General features: G+C 48.1%; 2 protein-coding genes across 3 annotated transcripts in view; one reads left to right on the top strand and one right to left on the bottom strand.

Moving 5' to 3' along the window:
- Positions 1-45: 45 nt before the first annotated feature.
- Positions 46-18,890, bottom strand: MEST (mesoderm specific transcript). Of its 2 annotated transcripts, none has more exons than XM_074540362.1 (12): positions 18,514-18,890; positions 15,860-16,014; positions 15,107-15,186; positions 14,660-14,737; positions 13,783-13,919; positions 13,501-13,559; positions 13,021-13,175; positions 11,142-11,212; positions 7,772-7,873; positions 5,086-5,162; positions 1,186-1,249; positions 46-291 (listed from the first exon to the last, which is right to left on the bottom strand). In XM_074540362.1, exons 2-12 carry the CDS (start codon positions 16,011-16,013, stop codon positions 174-176), a joined length of 1,095 nt encoding a protein of 364 aa, XP_074396463.1. In that variant the 5' UTR covers position 16,014; positions 18,514-18,890; the 3' UTR covers positions 46-173. The 2 variants fall into 2 exon arrangements, with proteins under 2 accessions (XP_074396463.1, XP_074396464.1); XM_074540363.1 differs by having other exon boundaries at positions 13,021-13,061; positions 18,514-18,663.
- The window catches only part of CEP41 (centrosomal protein 41), a 28,122-nt gene continuing 26,361 nt past the window's right edge, over positions 18,672-20,432 (top strand). The window contains exons 1-3 of the mRNA XM_074540360.1: positions 18,672-18,826; positions 19,131-19,194; positions 20,074-20,121. Coding sequence (XP_074396461.1) covers positions 18,794-18,826; positions 19,131-19,194; positions 20,074-20,121 — 145 coding nt within the window. The 5' untranslated portion in view covers positions 18,672-18,793. The remainder of the gene's footprint in view (positions 18,827-19,130; positions 19,195-20,073; positions 20,122-20,432) is intronic.

Here is a 20,432-nt window from a genome sequence, read left to right as displayed (position 1 = left end):
AGGGGCGTGCAGGGCTGGAGGAGCTGTCAGAACCCTGCTTTCCCCCCTCATTTTTCCAGCTCTCCAAGGCTTCCACTCCATTTGGCAGCCCAGGATGAGGCTGTGAGCACAGTGTTGGGTTGGGGAGAGAAAATCAATGTTTTTTCCTGCTGTGAGCACTGATCTGCAGCAGCTCAGAAGGAGTTGATGAAGTTCAGGTAGGCATTCAGGAATCCCAGGGGATCCTCCAGCTGGGGGTAGTGGCTGATGTGCTCATCCAGCACAGACACTGTGGACATGGGGAGCACCTTCCTGGGGGAAAACAGAGCAGGGTTCAGGCACAGGAACTGCTGCAGGCTCATTTTTGGGGTAAAAAAAGCCTGGAGCAGCTCCATCTGACCCTTCCCAAGTGCTGGATTTCCTTAGGTCAGTTTGGAGGAGATTTCTGCAAACTCAATTGTGCCAATTTTTGGGGTAAAAAAAGCCTGGAGCAGCTCCATCTGACCCTTCCAAGTGCTGGTTTTCCCTCAGGTCAGTTTGGAGGAGGAGATGACTTTGCAAACTCAATTGTGCCCATTTTTGGGGTAAAAAAAGCCTGGAGCAGCTCCATCTGACCCTTCCCAAGTGCTGGATTTCCTTAGGTCAGTTTGGAGGAGACCTCTGCAAACTCAATTGTGCCCATTTTTGGGTAAAAAAAGCCTGGAGCAGCTTTATCTGACCCTTCCCAAGTGCTGGATTTCCTTAGGTCAGTTTGGAGGAGGAGATTTCTGCAAACTCAATTGTGCCCATTTTTGGGATAAAAAAAGCCTGGAGCAGCTCCATCTGACCCAAACTCAATTGTGCCCATTTTTGGGGTAAAAAAAGCCTGGAGCAGCTCCATCTGACCCAAACTCAATTGTGCCCAATTTTGGGGTAAAAAAAGCCTGGAGCAGCTCCATCTGACCCTTCCCAAGTGCTGGATTTCCTTAGGTCAGTTTGGAGGAGATAACTTCCTCAGGAAACAAATCTTTTTAAAGATTTGTGTGGTTTTAAAATGGATCATGAGTGAAAATGCTGATTTTGGTGCCTAAAATGCAGCACCAATTTCCAAACTGCTCTGACTGTGGCTGTGCAGGTGCCAGTGGGAATTGCAAACAGCCTCCATGAGGATGGAATTGAGGGAAGAGCCAGTCCAAATATTCCTTGGAATTCCCATTTTTGTCTTACCTGTAAAGCTGGAGGAACTCTGGGTGTGGATTCACAGGGTCCAGGGGCCCATAGATGAGATGCACTGCAAGGGAAGCACAATTTAATTAATAAATTAATGGATTCATTAATTAAAACATCCCCATGGAGACCTGCAGGGGTGTTCCCTCCCTACTCACAAATTCCCAGAAATGCCAATCAAGGAATGGATTCCCACTCATAAATTCCCAAAAATGCCAGCCAAGGAATGGATTCCTACTCAGATGGGCAAATTCCCAGAAATGCCAGTCAAGGAATGGATTCCTGCTCACAAATTCCCAAAAATGTCAAGTGAAGGAATGGATTCCTACTCACAAATTCCCAAAAATGCCAGCCAAGGAATGGATTCCTGCTCACAAATTCCCAAAAATGCCAGTCAAGGAATGGATTCCTGCTCACAAATTCCCAAAAATGCCAGTCAAGGGATGGATTCCTGCTCACAAATTCCCAAAAATGCCAGTCAAGGAATGGATTCCTGCTCACAAATTCCCAAAAATGCCAGCCAAGGAATGGATTCCTGCTCACAAATTCCCAGAAATGCCAGCCAAGGAATGGATTCCTGCTCACAAATTCCCAAAAATGCCAGTTAAGGAATGGATTCCTGCTCACAAATTCCCAGAAATGCCAGCCAAGGAATGGATTCCTACTCACAAATTCCCAGAAATGCCAGTCAAGGAATGGATTCCTGCTCACAAATTCCCAGAAATGCCAGCCAAGGAATGGATTCTTACAAATTCCCAAAAATGCCAGTCAAGGGATGGATTCCCGCTCACAAATTCCCAAAAATGCCAGCCAAGGAATGGATTCCTACTCACAAATTCCCAAAAAATGCCAGCCAAGGAATGGATTCCTACTTGGGCAAATTCCCAAAAATGCCAGTCAGGGAATGGATTCCTACTCACAAATTCCCAAAAATGCCAGTCAAGGAATGGATTCCTGCTCACAAATTCCCAAAAATGCCAGTCAAGGAATGGATTCCTGCTCACAAATTCCCAAAAATGCCAGTCAAGGAATGGATTCTTACTCACAAATTCCCAAAAATGCCAGTCAAGGAATGGATTCCTACTTGGGCAAATTCCCAAAAATGCCAGTCAAGGAATGGATTCTTACAAATTCCAAGAAATCCCAGTCAAGGAATGGATTCCTGCTCACAAATTCCCAAAAATGCCAGCCAAGGAATGGATTCCTGCTCACAAATTCCCAAAAATGCCAGTCAAGGAATGGATTCTTACTCACAAATTCCCAAAAATGCCAGTCAAGGAATGGATTCCTACTCAGATGGGCAAATTCCCAAAAATGCCAGTCAAGGAATGGATTCCTACTCACAAATTCCCAAAAATGCCAGTCAAGGAATGGATTCCTACTCACAAATTCCCAAAAATGCCAAGTGAAGGAATGGATTCCTGCTCACAAATTCCCAAAAATGCCAGTCAAGGGATGGATTCCTACTCACAAATTCCCAAAAATGCCAGCCAAGGAATGGATTCCTACTCACAAATTCCCAAAAATGCCAGCCAAGGAATGGATTCCTACTCACAAATTCCCAGAAATGCCAAGCAGTGAAGGGATGGGATCCTGCTCACAAATTCCCAAAAATGCCAGCCAAGGAAAGGATTCCTGCTCACAAATTCCCAGAAATGCCAGTCAAGGAATGGATACAAACTCACAAATTCCCAGAAATGCCAGTCAAGGAATGGATTCCTACTCACAAATTCCCAAAAATGCCAAGCAGTGAAGGCATGGGATCTTGCTCACAAATTCCCAAAAATGCCAATCAAGGAATGGATTCCTGCTCACAAATTCCCAAAAATGCCAGTCAAGGAATGGATTCCTACTTGGGCAAATTCCCAAAAATGCCAGTCAAGGAATGGATTCTTACAAATTCCAAGAAATCCCAGTCAAGGAATGGATTCCTGCTCACAAATTCCCAAAAATGCCAGCCAAGGAATGGATTCCTGCTCACAAATTCCCAAAAATGCCAGTCAAGGAATGGATTCTTACTCACAAATTCCCAAAAATGCCAGTCAAGGAATGGATTCCTACTCAGATGGGCAAATTCCCAAAAATGCCAGTCAAGGAATGGATTCCTACTCACAAATTCCCAAAAATGCCAGTCAAGGAATGGATTCCTACTCACAAATTCCCAAAAATGCCAAGTGAAGGAATGGATTCCTGCTCACAAATTCCCAAAAATGCCAGTCAAGGGATGGATTCCTACTCACAAATTCCCAAAAATGCCAGCCAAGGAATGGATTCCTACTCACAAATTCCCAAAAATGCCAGCCAAGGAATGGATTCCTACTCACAAATTCCCAGAAATGCCAAGCAGTGAAGGGATGGGATCCTGCTCACAAATTCCCAAAAATGCCAGCCAAGGAAAGGATTCCTGCTCACAAATTCCCAGAAATGCCAGTCAAGGAATGGATACAAACTCACAAATTCCCAGAAATGCCAGTCAAGGGATGGATTCCTACTCACAAATTCCCAAAAATGCCAAGCAGTGAAGGCATGGGATCTTGCTCACAAATTCCCAAAAATGCCAATCAAGGAATGGATTCCTGCTCACAAATTCCCAGAAATGCCAGTCAAGGAATGGATTCCTGCTCACAAATTCCCAAAAATGCCAGTCAAGGAATGGATTCCTGCTCACAAATTCCCAAAAATGCCAGTCAAGGAATGGATTCCTGCTCACAAATTCCCAGAAATGCCAGTCAAGGAATGGATTCCTACTCACAAATTCCCAAAAATGCCAGTCAAGGAATGGATTCCTGCTCACAAATTCCCGGAAATGCCAGTCAAGGAATGGATTCCTACTCACAAATTCCCAAAAATGCCAATCAAGGAATGGATTCCTGCTCACAAATTCCCAAAAATGCCAGTCAAGGAATGGATTCCTGCTCACAAATTCCCAAAAATGCCAGTCAAGGAATGGATTCCTGCTCACAAATTCCCAAAAATGCCAGTCAAGGGATGGATTCCTACTCACAAATTCCCAAAAATGCCAGTCAAGGAATGGATTCCTGCTCACAAATTCCCAAAAATGCCAGTCAAGGAATGGATTCCTACTCACAAATTCCCAAAAATGCCAAGCAGTGAAGGGATGGGATCCTGCTCACAAATTCCCAAAAATGCCAGTCAAGGAATGGATTCCTGCTCACAAATTCCCAAAAATGCCAGTCAAGGGATGGATTCCTAATCACAAATTCCCAAAAATGCCAGTCAAGGGATGGATTCCTGCTCACAAATTCCCAAAAATGCCAGTTAAGGAATGGATTCTTACAAATTCCCAGAAATGCCAGTCAAGGAATGGATTCCTACTCACAAATTCCCAAAAAGGCCAGTTAAGGAATGGATTCTTACAAATTCCCAGAAATGCCAGCCAAGGAATGGATTCCTGCTCACAAATTCCCAGAAATGCCAGTCAAGGAATGGATTCCTGCTCACAAATTCCCAGAAATGCCAGTCAAGGAATGGATTCCTGCTCACATGGGCAAATTCCCAAAAATGCCAGTCAAGGAATGGATTCCTACTCACAAATTCCCAAAAATGCCAGTCAAGGAATGGATTCCTACTCACAAATTCCCAGAAATGCCAATCAAGGAATGGATTCCTAATCACAAATTCCCAAAAATGCCAAGCAGTGAAGGGATGGATTCCTGCTCACAAATTCCCAGAAATGCCAGTCAAGGAATGGATTCCTAATCACAAATTCCCAAAAATGCCAAGCAGTCAAGGAATGGATTCCTACTCACAAATTCCCAAAAATGCCAGTCAAGGGATGGATTCCTGCTCACAAATTCCCAAAAATGCCAAGCAGTGAAGGGATGGGATCCTGCTCACAAATTCCCAGAAATGCCAGCCAAGGAATGGATTCCTACTCACGTGGGACTGAGGTAGACATCAAAGCTCCAACCCAGCGCTCTCTGTGCTTCTTCCTCTGGTTTATGTACTGCAAAATACTGAGGGGAAAAGGAAATTTCAAGGAAAGGAAATTTCAAGGAAAGGAAAGGAAAGGAAATTTCAAGGAAAGGAAAGGAAATTTCAAGGAAAGGAAAGGAAATTTCAAGGAAAGGAAATTTCAAGGAAAGGAAAGGAAATTTCAAGGAAAGGAAAGGAAAGGAAATTTCAAGGAAAGGAAAGGAAATTTCAAGGAAAGGAAATTTCAAGGAAAGGAAAGGAAATTTCAAGGAAAGGAAATTTCAAGGAAAGGAAATTTCAAGGAAATTTCAAGGAAAGGAAAGGAAATTTCAAGGAAAGGAAATTTCAAGGAAAGGAAATTTCAAGGAAATTTCAAGGAAATTTCAAGGAAAGGAAAGGAAATGTCAAGGAAAGGAAAGGAAATTTCAAGGAAAGGAAATTTCAAGGAAAGGAAATTTCAAGGAAAGGAAAGGGAAAAGGGAAAAGGGAAAAGGGAAAAGATCCAGGTGGGATCTGCATCTGCTGTGGGAACCCAGCCCCAACCATCATCCCTGGGCTCAGGGGCTCTGTTCTCCCACTGGGCAAGGGCAGCCAAGGAGCTCAACTCAACTCCAGCACAGGAGCCTTCTAACAGCCACAAACTGCACAAAACATGGCCTTCCAAAATTGCCAAGCTGGAGATTTGGGATTGGGATTTGTGGGAGTGGCCCAGAAGGTTCAAATCCAGAGGCAAATCTCTCCTGGGACAATAATGCTCAAATATCTGCCAAATAGGGATTGAGCTGTAATCATTACCAAAACTCTCCCAAATCCAAACCCTTGACTTCCAAAGGGAAAAAATCCCCATCTCAGACCCAGCTCCAACCTTCATTTTCCTGCCTTGCATCACCCTAGAGAATCTCTGCTCCAACATCACCCCCAGGGGATGTAATGTTGATCTCCAACAAAAACATCTCCATCAATATTATCCCAATATTGATCTCCAATATTGGTGCTCCAACATCACCCCCAGGGGATGTAATGTTGATCTCCAACAAAAACATCTCCAACAATATTATCCCAACATTGATCTCCAAGCATCTCCAATATTGGTGCTCCAACATCACCCCCAGCTCTTTCTTGGGATGTAATGTTGATCTCTAATCATTACCAAAACTCTCCCAAATCCAAACCCTTGACTTGCAAAGGGAAAAATTCCCCATCTCAGACCCAACTCCAACCTTCATTTCCCCACCCTTGCATCACCCTAGAGAATTTCTGCTCCAACATCACCCCCAGCTCTTTCTTGGGATGTAACGTTGATCTCCAACAAAAACATCTCCAACAATATTATCCCAACATTGATCTCCAAGCATCTCCAATATTGGTGCTCCAACACCACCCCCAGCTCTTTCTTGGGATGTAACGTTGATCTCCAACAATATTATCCCAATATTGATCTCCAAGCATCTCCAATATTGGTGCTCCAACACCACCCCCAGCTCTTTCTTGGGATGTAACGTTGATCTCCAACAATATTATCCCAATATTGATCTCCAAGCATCTCCAATATTGGTGCTCCAACATCACCCCCAGCTCTTTCTTGGGATGTAATGTTGATCCCCCCATTTCTTGGGATGTAATGTTGATCTCTAATCATTACCAAAACTCTCCCAAATCCAAACCCTTGACTTCCAAAGGGAAAAAATCCCCATCTCAGACCCAACTCCAACCTTCATTTCCCTGCCCCTGCATCATCCTAGAGAATTTCTGCTCCAACATCACCCCCAGGGGATATAATGTTGATCTCCAACAAAAACATCTCCAACAATATTATCCCAATATTGATCTCCAAGCATCTCCAATATTGGTGCTCCAACATCACCCCCAGCTCTTCCTTGGGATGTAATGTTGATCCCCCCATTTCTTGGGATGTAATGTTGATCTCCAACAAAAACATCTCCAACAATATTATCCCAATATTGATCTCCAATATTGGTGTTCCAACATCACCCCCAGCCTTTCTTGGGATGTAATGTTGATCCCCCATTTCTTGGGATGTAATGTTGATCTCCAATCATTACCAAAACTCTCCCAAATCCAAACCCTTGACTTCCAAAGGAAAAAAATCCCCATCTCAGACCCAGCTCCAACCTTCATTTCCCTGCCCCTGCATCACCCTAGAGAATTTCTGCTCCAACATCACCCCCAGCTCTTTCTTGGGATGTAACGTTGATCTCCAACAAAAACATCTCCAACAATATTATCCCAATATTGATCTCCAAGCATCTCCAATATTGGTGCTCCAACATCACCCCCAGCTCTTTCTTGGGATGTAATGTTGATCTCTAATCATTACCAAAACTCCCAAATACAAACCCTTGACTTCCAAAGGGAAAAAATCCCCATCTCAGACCCAACTCCAACCTTCATTTCCCTGCCCCTGTCACCCTAGAGAATTTCTGCTCCAACATCACCCCCAGCCTTTCTTGGGATGTAACGTTGATCTCCAACAAAAACATCTCCAACAATATTATCCCAACATTGATCTCCAAGCATCTCCAATACTGGACTCCAAGGGATGTTTTCCAGCAGCAGCTGAAGTTCTGGAGATCTCTGGGCCCTCAGGGCAGCTGTGACACCCAGCCCATGCAGGAGTCCATGCAGGTACCTGTCCATGACGAGGTTGCCGTCGTTGTTCCTCACTGCTGCCCACATGTCCCACAGCTCTGCCTGCGAGGGCTGAGTGTAGGGCCCAAAAACTGCCCCAAGCCTGGAAAACAATGGGATTGGGAGAGACCCTGCAGCAGCTGTGCCAGGGAACCACTCCCAAACTCCTCCAGGGCAAAAAATTCCAGCAATTCCATTTCCACAGCAAAACTCCAAGTGCTGAGATATCCCCCAAATAAGCTGGGAAAGTGTTGGATGGCGTGAAATGGATTTTTTGGGGGAAAATCTGATTGTGCAGGGGCTTTGTTGGCTCTGCAATGTGGAATTCCAGCACTTGTGGAGAGGAGGTTTCCAGTGTCCAGGGAAAAGTTGATTGGTTTGTTATTAAACTGAAGTGTTGGCCAGTGTGGAGAGGGAATGGTCCAGATGTCGATCCCACCTCTCTCCAGAACCACTGCCAGGGAATCTGCTCCCTGCCAAATCCCTGATTTATGGAATCATGGAATCCCTGCCAAATCCCTGATTTATGGAATCATGGAATCCCTGCCAAATCCTGGATTTATGGAATCATGGAATGGTTTGGGTTGGAATTTCAGGATCATTCACTGTCACCCCCTGCCAAATCCTGGATTTATGGAACCATGGAATGTTATGGAATCATGGAATGGTTTGGGTTGGAATTTAAGGATCATTCACTGCCACTCCCTGCCAAATCCCTGATTTATGGAATCATGGAATGTTATGGAATCATGGACTGGTTTGGGCTGGAAGGAATTTAAGGATCATTCACTCCCACTCCCTGCTAAATCCCTGATTTATGGAACCATGGAATGCTTTGGGTTGGAAGGGATTTAAGGATCATTCACTGTCACCCCCTGCCAATTCCTGATTTATGGAATCATGGAATGCTTTGGGTAGGAAGGAATTTCAGGATCATTCACTGCCACTCCCTGCCAAATTTCTGATTTATGGAATCATGGAATCCCTGCCAAATCCCTGATCTATGGAACCATGGAATGGTTTGGGTTGGAATTTCAGGATCATTCACTGCCACCCCCTGCCAAATCCCTGATTTATGGAATCATGGAATCCCTGCTAAATCCCTGATTTATGGAATCATGGAATGGTTTGGGTTGGAAGGAATTTCAGGATCGTTCACTGCCACTCCCTGCCAAATCCTGGATGTATGGAACTATGGAATGGTTTGGGTTGGAATTTCAGGATCATTCACTGCCACCCCCTGCTAAATCCCTGATTTATGGAATCATGGAATGGTTTGCGTTGGAAGGAATTTCAGGATCATTCACTGCCACCCCCTACTAAATCCCTGATTTATGGAAACATGGAATCCCTGCCAAATCCTGGATTTATGGGATCATGGAATGGTTTGGGTTGGAAGGAATTTAAGGATCGTTCACTGTCATCCCCTGCCAAATCCTGGATTTATGGAACCATGGAATGTTATGGAATCATGGAATGGTTTGGGTTGGAAGGGAATTTAAGGATCATTCACTGCCACCCCCTGCCAAATTTCTGATTTATGGAATCATGGAATGCTTTGGGTTGGAAGGAATTTCAGGATCGTTCACTCCCACTCCCTGCCAAACCCCTGATTTATGGAATCATGGAATACTTTGGGTTGGAATTTCAGGATCATTCACTCCTACCCCCTGCTAAATCCCTGATTTATGGAACCATGGAATGCTTTGGGTTGGAATTTCAGGATCGTTCACTCCCACTCCCTGCCAAATCCCTGATTTATGGAATCAAGGAATGCTTTGGGTTGGAAGGAATTTAAGGATCATTCACTGCCACCCCCTGAAAATCCTGGATTTATGGAATCATGGAATGGTTTGGGTTGGAAGGATTTAAGGATCATTCACGGCCACCCCCTGCCAAACCCCTGATTTATGGAACCATGGAATGGTTTGGGTTGGAATTTAAGGATCATTCACTGCCACTCCCTGCTAAATCCCGGATTTAGGGAATCATGGAATGGTTTGGGTTGGAAGGAATTTAAGGATAGTTCACTGTCACCCCCTGCTAAATCCTGGATTTATGGAATCATGGAATGGTTTGGGTTGGAATTTAAGGATCATTCACTGTCACCCCCTGAAAATCCTGGATTTATGGGATCATGGAATGCTTTGGGTTGGAAGGGAATTTCAGGATCATTCACTGTCACCCCCTGCCAAATCCCTGATTTATGGAATCATGGAATCCCTGCCAAATTCCTGATTTATGGAATCATGGACTGGTTTGGGTTGGAAGGAATTTAAGGATCATTCACTCCCACTCCCTGCCAAATCCCTGATTTATGGGATCATGGAATGTTTTGGGTTGGAAGGAATTTAAGGATAGTTCACTGTCACCCCCTGCTAAATCCTGGATTTATGGAATCATGGAATGGTTTGGGTTGGAAGGAATTTCAGGATCATTCACTGCCACCCCCTGCTAAATCCCTGATTTATGGAATCATGGAATCCCTGCCAAATCCCTGGTTTATGGAACCATGGAATGGTTTGGGTTGGAATTTCAGGATCATTCACTGCCACCCCCTGCCAAATCCCTGATTTGTGGAATCATGGAATGCTTTGGGTTGGAAGGGAATTTCAGGATCATTCACTGCCACCCCCTGCCAAATCCTGGATTTATGGAACCATGGAATCCCTGCCAAATCCTGGATTTATGGAACCATGGAATGCTTTGGGTTGGAATTTCAGGATCATTCACTCCCACTCCCTGCCAAATCCCTGATTTATGAAATCATGGAATCCCTGCCAAATCCTGGATTTATGGAATCATGGAATGCTTTAGGTTGGAAGGGAATTTCAGGATCATTCACTGCTACTCCCTGCCAAATCCCTGATTTATGGAACCATGGAATGTTATGGAATCATGGAATGGTTTGGGTTGGAATTTAAGGATCATTTGCTGTCACCACCTCCCAAATCCCTGATTTATGGAACCATGGAATGGTTTGGGTTGGAAGGAATTTAGGGATCATTCACTGTCGCCCCCTGCTAAATCCCTGATTTATGGAATCATGGAATGCTTTGGGATGGAATTTCAGGATCATTCACTGCCACCCCCTGCTAAATCCTGGATTTATGGGATCATGGAATGGTTTGGGTTGGAATTTAAGGATCATTCACTGCCACTCCCTGCCATGGCAGGGACACCTCCCACTGTCCCAGGGTGCTCCATCCTGGCCTTGGACCCTTCCAGGGATGCTGGGGCAGCCACAGCTGCTCTGGGAATTCTATTCCAGGGTGTCCCCACCAGGAATTCCTTCTCATTCCTGCATTTCCCCTTCCCCACTTGGTTCACATCCTTATGGATTGTGCCCAGCAGCCCCAGACCCCACTCACCCTCCAGAGAAGAAGAAGAAGTTCATGAGCCGCAGGAGGAGGGGGGACAGCAAACCCCCATCCCTGAGGAGCTTGGGAAGAAGGGAAAAGGAGAGAGCACAACTCAGCATTGGAGACATGGAAAAATCCATGGAAAAACCCATGGAAAAATCCATGGAAAAATCCATGGAAAACTCTTCCCATGAGGCCCAGACCCTTGAGGTGTCCATGGGGCGTGACAGCAACGCTCCAAGGGGTGTTTGTTTGGGATTTTGGGGTTCAGTGTGACTGGGGAGGGGAACAGCTCACCAAAGGGTGTTTATTTGGGATTTTGGGGTTCAGTGTGACTGGGGAGGGGAACAGCTCACCAAGGGGTGTTTGTTTGGGATTTTGGGGTTCAGGATGGCTGGGGAGGGGAACAGCTCACCAAAGGGTGTTTATTTGGGATTTTGGGGTTCAGTGTGACCAGAAAGGGGAGCAGCTCACCAAGGGGTGTTTGTTTGGGATTTTGGGGTTCAGGATGACCAGAGGGGGGGAGCAGCTCACCAAGGGGTGTTTGTTTGGGATTTTGGGGTTCAGCGTGGCTGGGGAGGGGAGCAGCTCACAAAAGGGGTGTTTGTTTGGGATTTTGGGGTTCAGTGTGACCAGAGAGAGGAGCAGCTCACCAAGGGGTGTTTGTTTGGGATTTTGGGGTTCAGTGTGACCAGAGAGGGGAGCAGCTCACCAAGGGGTGTTTATTTGGGATTTTGGGGTTCAGTGTTACTGGAAAGGGGAGCAGCTCACCAAGGGGTGTTTGTTTGGGATTTTGGGGTTCAGTGTGACTGGAAAGGGGAGCAGCTCACCAAGGGGTGTTTGTTTGGGATTTTGGGGTTCAGCATGGCTGGAAAGGGGAGCAGCTCACCAAGGGGTGTTTGTTTGGGATTTTGGGGTTCAGTGTGACCAAAGAGAGGAGCAGCTCACCAAGGGGTGTTTGTTTGGGATTTTGGGGTTCAGGATGAGTGGAGAGGGGAGCAGCTCACCAAGGGGTGTTTGTTTGGGATTTTGGGGTTCAGCATGGCTGGGGAGAGGAGCAGCTCACCAAGGCGTGTTTATTTGGGATTTTGGGGTTCAGTGTGACTGGAGAGAGGAGCAGCTCACCAAGGGGTGTTTGTTTGGGATTTTGGGGTTCAGCATGGCTGGAGAGGGGAGCAGCTCACCAAGGGGTGTTTGGGATTTTGGGGTTCAGGATGAGTGGAGGGGGGAGCAGCTCACCAAGGGGTGTTTATTTGGGATTTTGGGGTTCAGGATGAGTGGAGAGGGGAGCAGCTCACTAAAGGGTGTTTATTTGGGATTTTGGGGTTCAGTGTGACCAGAAAGGGGAGCAGCTCACCAAGGGGTGTTTGTTTGGGATTTTGGGGTTCAGTGTGACCAGAAAGGGGAGCAGCTCACCAAGGAGTGTTTATTTGGGATTTTGGGGTTCAGGATGAGTGGAGAGGGGAGCAGCTCACCAAGGAGTGTTTGTTTGGGATTTTGGGGTTCAGTGTGAGTGGGGAGGGGAGCAGCTCACCAAGGAGTGTTTGTTTGGGATTTTGGGGTTCAGCGTGGCTGGGGAGGGGAGCAGCTCACCAAGGGGTGTTTGTTTGGGATTTTGGGGTTCAGTGTGACCAGAAAGAGGAGCAGCTCACCAAGGGGTGTTTGTTTGGGATTTTGGGGTTCAGCATGGCTGGGGAGGGGAACAGCTCACCAAGGGGTGTTTGTTTGGGATTTTGGGGTTCAGCATGGCTGGGGAGGGGAACAGCTCACCAAGGGGTGTTTGTTTGGGATTTTGGGGTTCAGTGTGACTGGAGAGGGGAGCAGCTCACCAAGGGGTGTTTATTTGGGATTTTGGGGTTCAGCATGGCTGGGGAGGGGAACAGCTCACCTTCTGGATGAAGCGGGGGTAGTTTGTTTCGGGAAAAATCCCTGGAAGGAGAGCAAAGAACGGAGCTGTGAGGCTGGAAGGGTTTTGCTGCACATCTCCCACGCTGTCCCCCTTCATGGTGCCATGCCAGGGAGCCCCAGGATTGATGCTCCTGCCTAATTACAGCACCTTGATTGCAATCCTTGGGATTTGGGTGGTGGAGATGGGAAAGCCAATCCATCCCATGGGTTCTCATCCCATGGATTCCAATCCCATGGATGCCAATCCCATGGATTCCTGTTCCATGGGTTCCCATGCTATGGATTCTCATCCCAAGGGTTCCTATCCTATGGATACCAATTGTATGGGTTCCTATCCAATGGATCCTCATCCCATGGATCCTCTTCCCATGGATACCAATCTCATGGATTCTCATCCCTTGGATCCCCATCCCATGGATCCCCATGCCATGGTTCCCATCCCACCCTGCACAAACCTCACCTCCGTTGGACAAACAGAGGCTGTTGATCAGGATGCTCCCAGTTCTGTTGTGCTCATACCTGGGGACAGCAGAGAAGAAGGTGAAACACAACCAAACCTCTCCAGGCTCCCAGAAATGCCCTTGAGCAGGAGCTCCAGCTGTGTGGGACCATCTCCATTTCCTTTGGGAACTGGCTGAGACACCTCAGGCACAAGGAAAAGGGAATTCTGCACCACATCCTTCCACTTATCTGCTGGAGATCATGGTGGTGGGCACAGCAGAGGGCAGGAGGGGGGCAGGACCTGTGGAGCAGCTCCTGGGCCACGGTGTCGCCGTAGTCGTGCGCCACGAGGTTGATGCGCTGGTGCCGCAGCCCCAGGTGCCGCAGCAGCCCCTCCACGATGGTGGCCTGCTCGAAGATGGAGTAGCCATGGGGCCTCTGCAAGAGGGGAGAGGGGTCCCAGTGAGAGCCTGGCCCAGCAGGAGCCCTCAGCCCGCAGAAGAAATGTCCCAAGGGAGGAATGTGGAGATCCAGAACCACTTGGGAGCCCATCCCGCCCTGGGATGTCCACAAGGCCACGGGAGCATTGTCCGTGCTCCAGAGGGTCAAGGTGCATTTGGAGTCCCATCAAACCCACCCACCACAAACCTTCCCTGTCCCTTCCACTGCTGTAATGATTTATCCCTTTTCCAGAGGGAATGGGAGGAGAAAAACCAATTTTTCTCCTGGATGGCAAAAGCTGTGACGGTGTTCACAGCAGTCCCAGGATGAGGATCTGACTCCATGTTTCAGAAGGCTGATTTATTATTTTATGATAGATATGATATTAAAACTACACTAAAAGAATAGAAGAAAGGATTTCTTCAGAAGACTGGCTAAGAATAGAATAATAAAGAATGATAACAAAGGTTTGTGTCTCGGACAGAGTCCAAGCCAGCTGGACTGTGATTGGCCATTAATTAGAAACAACCACATGAGCCCAATCCCAGATGCACCTGTTGCATTCCACAGCAGCAGATAACCATTGTTTACATTTTGTTCCTGAGGCCTCTCAGCTTCTCAGGAGGAAAAATCTTTTAAGAAAAGATTTTTCATAAAAGATGTCTGTAACAAAAAACCAATTTTCTGGAGTGCTGGGCCGAAAGCAACCATGAAAATCCTCATGCCAGGGTACTCACAGGCTTGTCACTGAACCCAAATCCGAGGAAATCCAGGGCAATCACCCGGTGGAAGCGCTGGGTCAGCCCCTCCCAGATCTGGGAAGAGGAGAAATGCATTGGAAAATCATCCAGTGGGAGCAGAGGATGGAAACATCTGCAGGGTGAGCAGCCATGGATGGACGTGCTCCTCCCCAGCAGCCCAGAGAACATCCCAGCTCCAAGAAAACAGCAGCAGGTCAACATTCCCCACCATCCCCCAAAAAAGCCAAGGGATTGTTGTGGGTGTTTCCTGGAATGTGGGGTGTGGAAAGAGCTTGGATTTCACACTGGGAGAGGAGCAAGGGGAAATCCTGGAGCACGGTGGTGCCTCCAGCAGAAATGAGGAGTTCTGTGGAGCACGGCCCAGCCCTGCTGTGCTGCCTGGAGCTGTAACCCTGGGATTTGGGGTCAGATCCCAGCCCTGACCTTGCTCCAGTCGTAGCTGGACGTTGGGAAGCCGTGCAGGAGCACCACGACGTCCGAGCTGCCGACGGCGCCGCTGGAATCTGCGGGGACAGAGGGACACCCTGGGCTCAGCTCTTCCCAAAATCCCTCCCTTCTAGGACGGGAACTGAGCCCATCCCACTGGGAATCCACCTCTGCTCCCCAAAAACAAGGATGGCTTTGAGTCCCACCACAGCTTCCCTTTGGAAACCTCACCGGCTCAGGGATTGATTTCAAATCTATGGATTTTAAATTGATAAAGGGATTTAATTAGCCCAAATTAACTCCAGCAGCCTCAGTGCTGCTGCAAAAAGGGTTTCCAGTGGCTTTTCCATGCTGCAAAAAGGGTTTCCAGTGTCTTCTCCATGTTGTGTCCCAGTGATCTCCATAGGAAGGAAAGAACCGAGCCCCAGAGTTGCAGGGGCAGCCAGCAGAGGCCAAGGCCAGCCAGCCTTGATGGAACTGGCAGATTTTGCCTGGGAGCAACCCTTGGATGTTCAGAATTTTGGAGGTGGAATCCCAATTTCAGCTATGAACACCCAGAGGAGAAGGATGGATCCATCTTGGGATCCTTCCCACCAAGGTACAAGATCCAACTTTCCCCAGTGACCAGATGGGGATGGACCAGAAACGTTCTGATCCATCCCCAGGATCCAGGATGGCAAAAACCAGGAGGGATTTGTCACCACCTGGCCCAGGTGTGGAATGTCCCCAGGGGATGGGTGGCTCTGTCACCTCTGTAGAAGATGTTCAGGTCCTTGTAGGTGAAGAAGCTGCCGGAGGATTTCCAGGAGCGCAGCGCTGGGGACAGCTGGGGTGCAGGGAGGTGCAGGTACACGGCCAGGAGGGGCACGCCCAGCAGCCCCACCTGCAGCCACCACTCCTTCATCCTGGGGGACACGGGGACACCGGGGTCACCCCGAGGCTGTGGCGCCCACTGAGATCGCAGAAACCACCCCCCAAAACTCCTAAATTCCTATAAACCTCCATGGCCTCAAAACTCCTGCTTTCCTATAAAACCTCCATGGCCCCAAAACTCCTAAATTCCTATAACCCACCTCCATGGCCCCAAAACTCCTAAATTCGTATAAAACCTCCATGGCCCCAAACTCTCCCATTCCTATAACCCACCTCCATGGCCCCAAAACTCCTCCATTCCCATAAACTTCCATGGCCCCAAAACTCCTAAATTCCTATAAAACCTCCATGGCCCCAAAACTCCTAAATTCCTATAACCCATCTCCATGGCCTCAGAACCTCTAAATTCCTATAACCCACCTTCATCTCCCCAAAACTTCTCTATTCCCATAAACCTCCATGGTCCCAAAACTCCTCCATTCCCATAACCCACCTCCATGGCCTCAGAACCCCTAAATTCCTATAAAACCTCCATGGCCCCAAAACTCCTCCATTCCTATAACCCACCTCCATGGCCCCAAAACTCCTCCATTCCCATAAAACCTCCTTGGCCCCAAAACTCCTCTATTCCTATAAAACCTCCATGGCCCCAAAACTCCTAAATTCCTATAATCCACCTCCATGGCCCCAAAACTCCTCTATTCCTATAAAACCTCCATGGCCCCAAAACTCCTAAATTCCTATAAAACCTCCATGGTCCCAAAACTCCTAAATTCCTATAAAACCTCCATCTCCCCAAAACTCCTCCATTCCTATAAAACCTCCACGGCCCCAAAACTCCTAAATTCCTATAATCCACCTTCATCTCCCCAAAACTCCTCTATTCCCATAAAACCTCCATGGCCCCAAAACTCCTCCATTCCCATAAACCTCCATGGCCCCAAAACTCCTAAATTCCTATAACCCACCTCCATGGCCCCTAAACTCCTAAATTCCTATAAAACCTCCATGGCCCAAAACTCCTCCATTCCCATAAATCTCCATCTCTCCAAAACTCCTCCATTCCCATAAACCTCCATGGCCCCAAAACTCCTCCATTCCCATAACCCACCTCCATGGCCCCAAAACTCCTAAATTCCTATAACCCACCTCCATGGCCCCAAAACTCCGAAATTCCTATAACCCACCTCCATGGCCCCAAAACTTTCCCATTCCTGTAAAACCTCCTTGGCCCCAAAACTCCTCCATTCCTATAATCCACCTTCATCTCCCCAAAACTCCTCTATTCCCATAAACGTCCATGGCCCCAAAACTCCTAAATTCCTATAAACCTCCATGGCCCCAAAACTCCTAAATTCCTATAAACCTCCATTGGTCCCAAAACTCCCCCTTTCCTATAACCAGCATGTCCCCAGGGTGGCAGATCCAGCAAATGTTTGGGATCCGAGAGGGAAAGTCGATCCCCTTTGGGGTTGGAGGGGGCCTGTGGGGCCGTTTGGGGTCTGGGGGGGAATGTGGGGTCATTGGGAGGCTGTGGGGTCTGAAGGGGGGTGGGGATTTATGGGGTTCTGAGAAGGGGCGTGACCCCACAAAGAGTCCAGGGGTCATGGGGTCACTGGGGGGGCTTCAGTGGGGCCATGGGGGTGGTCAGGAGCTTATTGGGGTCTGGGGGGTTGTGACCCCATTGGGGTTCAGGGAATCAATGGCGGTCAAAGGGAGACACACCCACTGAGGGGACACACCCACTGAGGGGACACACCCACCTGAGGGGACACACCCACCTGAGGGGACACACCTGCTATGGGGGACACCCACTGAGGGGACACACCCACCTGAGGGCACACACTCACTGAGGGGACACACCCACGTGAGGGACACACCCACCTGAGGGACACACCCACCTGAGGGGACACACCTGCTATGGGGGACACACCCACTGAGGGGACACACCCGCTGAGGGGACACACCCACCTGAGGGGACACACCCACTATGGGAACACACACACACTGAGGGGACACACACACACTGAGGGGACACACCCATCTGAGGGGACACACCCACCTGAGGGACACACCCACTGAGGGGACACACCCAGCGGGGGGACACTCACTGAGGGCACACACCCACCTGAGGGGACACACCCACCTGAGGGACGCACCCACTGAGGGACACACCCACTGAGGGGACACACCCACTGAGGGGACACACCCACCTGAGGGACACACCCACTGAGGGGACACACCCACTAAAAGGACACACCCACCTGAGGGGCACACCCACTGAGGGGACACACCCACTGAAGGGACACACCCACCTGAGGGCATGCACCCACTGAGGGGACACGCCCACTGAGGAGGACAACCCTCGAGGCCACACCCCCAACAGACCCCGCCCACAAACCAAGCCCGGGACCCCCATGCCCCCTCCCCTCAGGCCACGCCCCCACTCTGAGAGCGGGACGGGGGGCGGAGCCTCCGCGCGCGCTCCCGGCGTGGGGGCGTGGCCGCGGCCGCGCGCGAGCCGCTCTCACCTGCGCTCAGGTGCTGCCGCGGGCGCGCGCCGCCATCGCGCTGTCCCGGAGGGGCGTGGTCTCCGCCCCGCGCATGCGCAGTCCCCCGCTTTGCCCCTTCCCGCCCGCCGCGTCCCTCCCGTTGCCGGGCGACGCGCGCGCTCCCCGCCGCGCCGCCTCTGATTGGCTGCGGGCGCGGCGCGCGGCCAATGGCGGCGGGCGTAGTTGAGGGGTGGGCGGGAGGCGGGAGCGCGGCCGAGCGTGAGGGACGGGCGGAGCGGGCCGGCGGCCGTGAGGGGCGATGTCGGCTCGGGGCGGCTTCGGAGACCCCCAGGTGCCGGGAGGGGCCTCCCCTTCTCCAGAGCCTCAGGGCGGCGGGGGAAACACGGGGCAGGGCCGGGGGGATGGTTCGGGCAGCGGCCGCAGCCGGGAGAGCTCCGCGCGGAGAGCAAACGGCAGAAATTCTCCTTTGGAGCCTTTAAACCAGCGGCGTTTATACCGATATGGGCATTCAGGAATTCCTCGCTCTTTTTTCTGTCTCCTAAACCCCTTTAAATCGCGTTTTATGCTCGTTTTTCTCCTTTTTTTTAATTTAATTTTTTAAATTTTGGCTTCTCGTCTTTTCCATTTTGAAACAGTTTCTAACCCGGCGCATCCCCCCGAATCCCAAATATCAACATATAAAAACTCGTCTGGATACTGGTAAGTGAAATTCTTGTGGGGTAAAACCACCCAAAACTGGTGTAGGATGACAGAAAAATATAATTAATGTCTTCATTATCTCTGCCCGGAGCTAATTTATCCCAACCCTGCAGAATCCGTATTGTGGTTATGATTTCTCTCCCCAAATATTATAAAAATTATAGAAACTTCCTATTTACAATTTACAAAAATTATTTAAAAATATCATTTACAAATTCCTTAAAATCGGAAATTAAAACAAGCACGAATTATACAAATTTATGTATATTTATATATATTTTAATGTATTTATGTATATTTATCTTCACACAACACCATGCAGCCCCCTGAAAATTGAGATTAAATGCTCTGTGTGTAGATGACCACATGTTTAAAGTCATTATTGTCTCAAAACTTGTTTATTTTTTTTTTCTCCTCTTCTTTTTAAAAGAAGAATTTGGGATTAAATAGGTTTAAGCTGGGTCAGGCTCCGTTGTGGTTGTTCCCATAGAAATTATTGATCTTGGAATTTCTGTTTGTGGATTTTTCCTGTATCTTATCAAGGGTGTGAGCCAAGATCATTATTTGGGGGTGTCTTTGTGGGTTTTTTGTTGTAAAATACTGAATTTTACCCAGTAACGTTATCTTGTAGCATCCTCACCAAAATGTTGGGGAAGGAGCAGCAAACCCTTGGATTTTTCTGTTTAATTCTGCTTTCCTTGAGAGAAAAGAGGAAAATTGTGGCATTTTTATACCTTTTGTTGCCACTGTGAAAGAGGATCTGCAACAAACAGCTGCTCCCTTCAAAGCAATTAAAATTTAAGCCTCTATGGGCCTGAAGGAAACCTCTAAAAATAAATAATTGTAATAAATTGATTTTTTTTTTTTTTTTGATTACAGGAAATAGTTTGTCGAAATACATGGAAAAATTGGAAGAGATCAAAAGAAGTGAGTACCTGGGGAGGAGCAGGATGGGTTAAAAATGGCTTGGTTGAAAACTCAAAGGGCAGGAGATGAATTCCAGGAGGTTTTCCTTGGAAATCTCCACAGATTTCATTGAAAAAATCCAGGCAGGGATCACCCAGATCCTTCTTGGTTATTTTATTGTGTTATTGGAAGCTCTCTGAGCTAAGAAATCCAGGCTGGAGTGATCTGGGAAGATTTTATGGATCATTTCTGGGACTTTTATTTCACTTTTAGGTCACAACTTGAACTCTTTTATCTTTAATTTTCAATAGGAATTTAAATTATATAATTAA

The sequence above is a fragment of the Zonotrichia albicollis genome, chromosome 4, assembly GCF_047830755.1.
Source record: "Zonotrichia albicollis isolate bZonAlb1 chromosome 4, bZonAlb1.hap1, whole genome shotgun sequence".
Classification (NCBI taxonomy): domain Eukaryota; kingdom Metazoa; phylum Chordata; class Aves; order Passeriformes; family Passerellidae; genus Zonotrichia; species Zonotrichia albicollis.
This window is presented reverse-complemented; position numbering and strand designations above follow the sequence as displayed.

What these genes read in the sequence shown, in the direction of transcription:
- MEST (XM_074540362.1), bottom strand. Translation starts at nt 16,013, where the DNA reads ATGAAGGAGTGGTGGCTGCAGGTGGGGCTGCTGGGCGTGCCCCTCCTG. An exon ending in CCTCTGTTTGTCCAACGGAG is followed by an intron (nt 13,176 to 13,500) that starts GTGAGGTTTGTG and finishes TGCTGTAATTAG; the next exon opens with GCAGGAGCATCAATCCTGGG. An exon ending in GATGTCTACCTCAGTCCCAC is followed by an intron (nt 1,250 to 5,085) that starts GTGAGTAGGAAT and finishes CTTCCCTTGCAG; the next exon opens with TGCATCTCATCTATGGGCCC.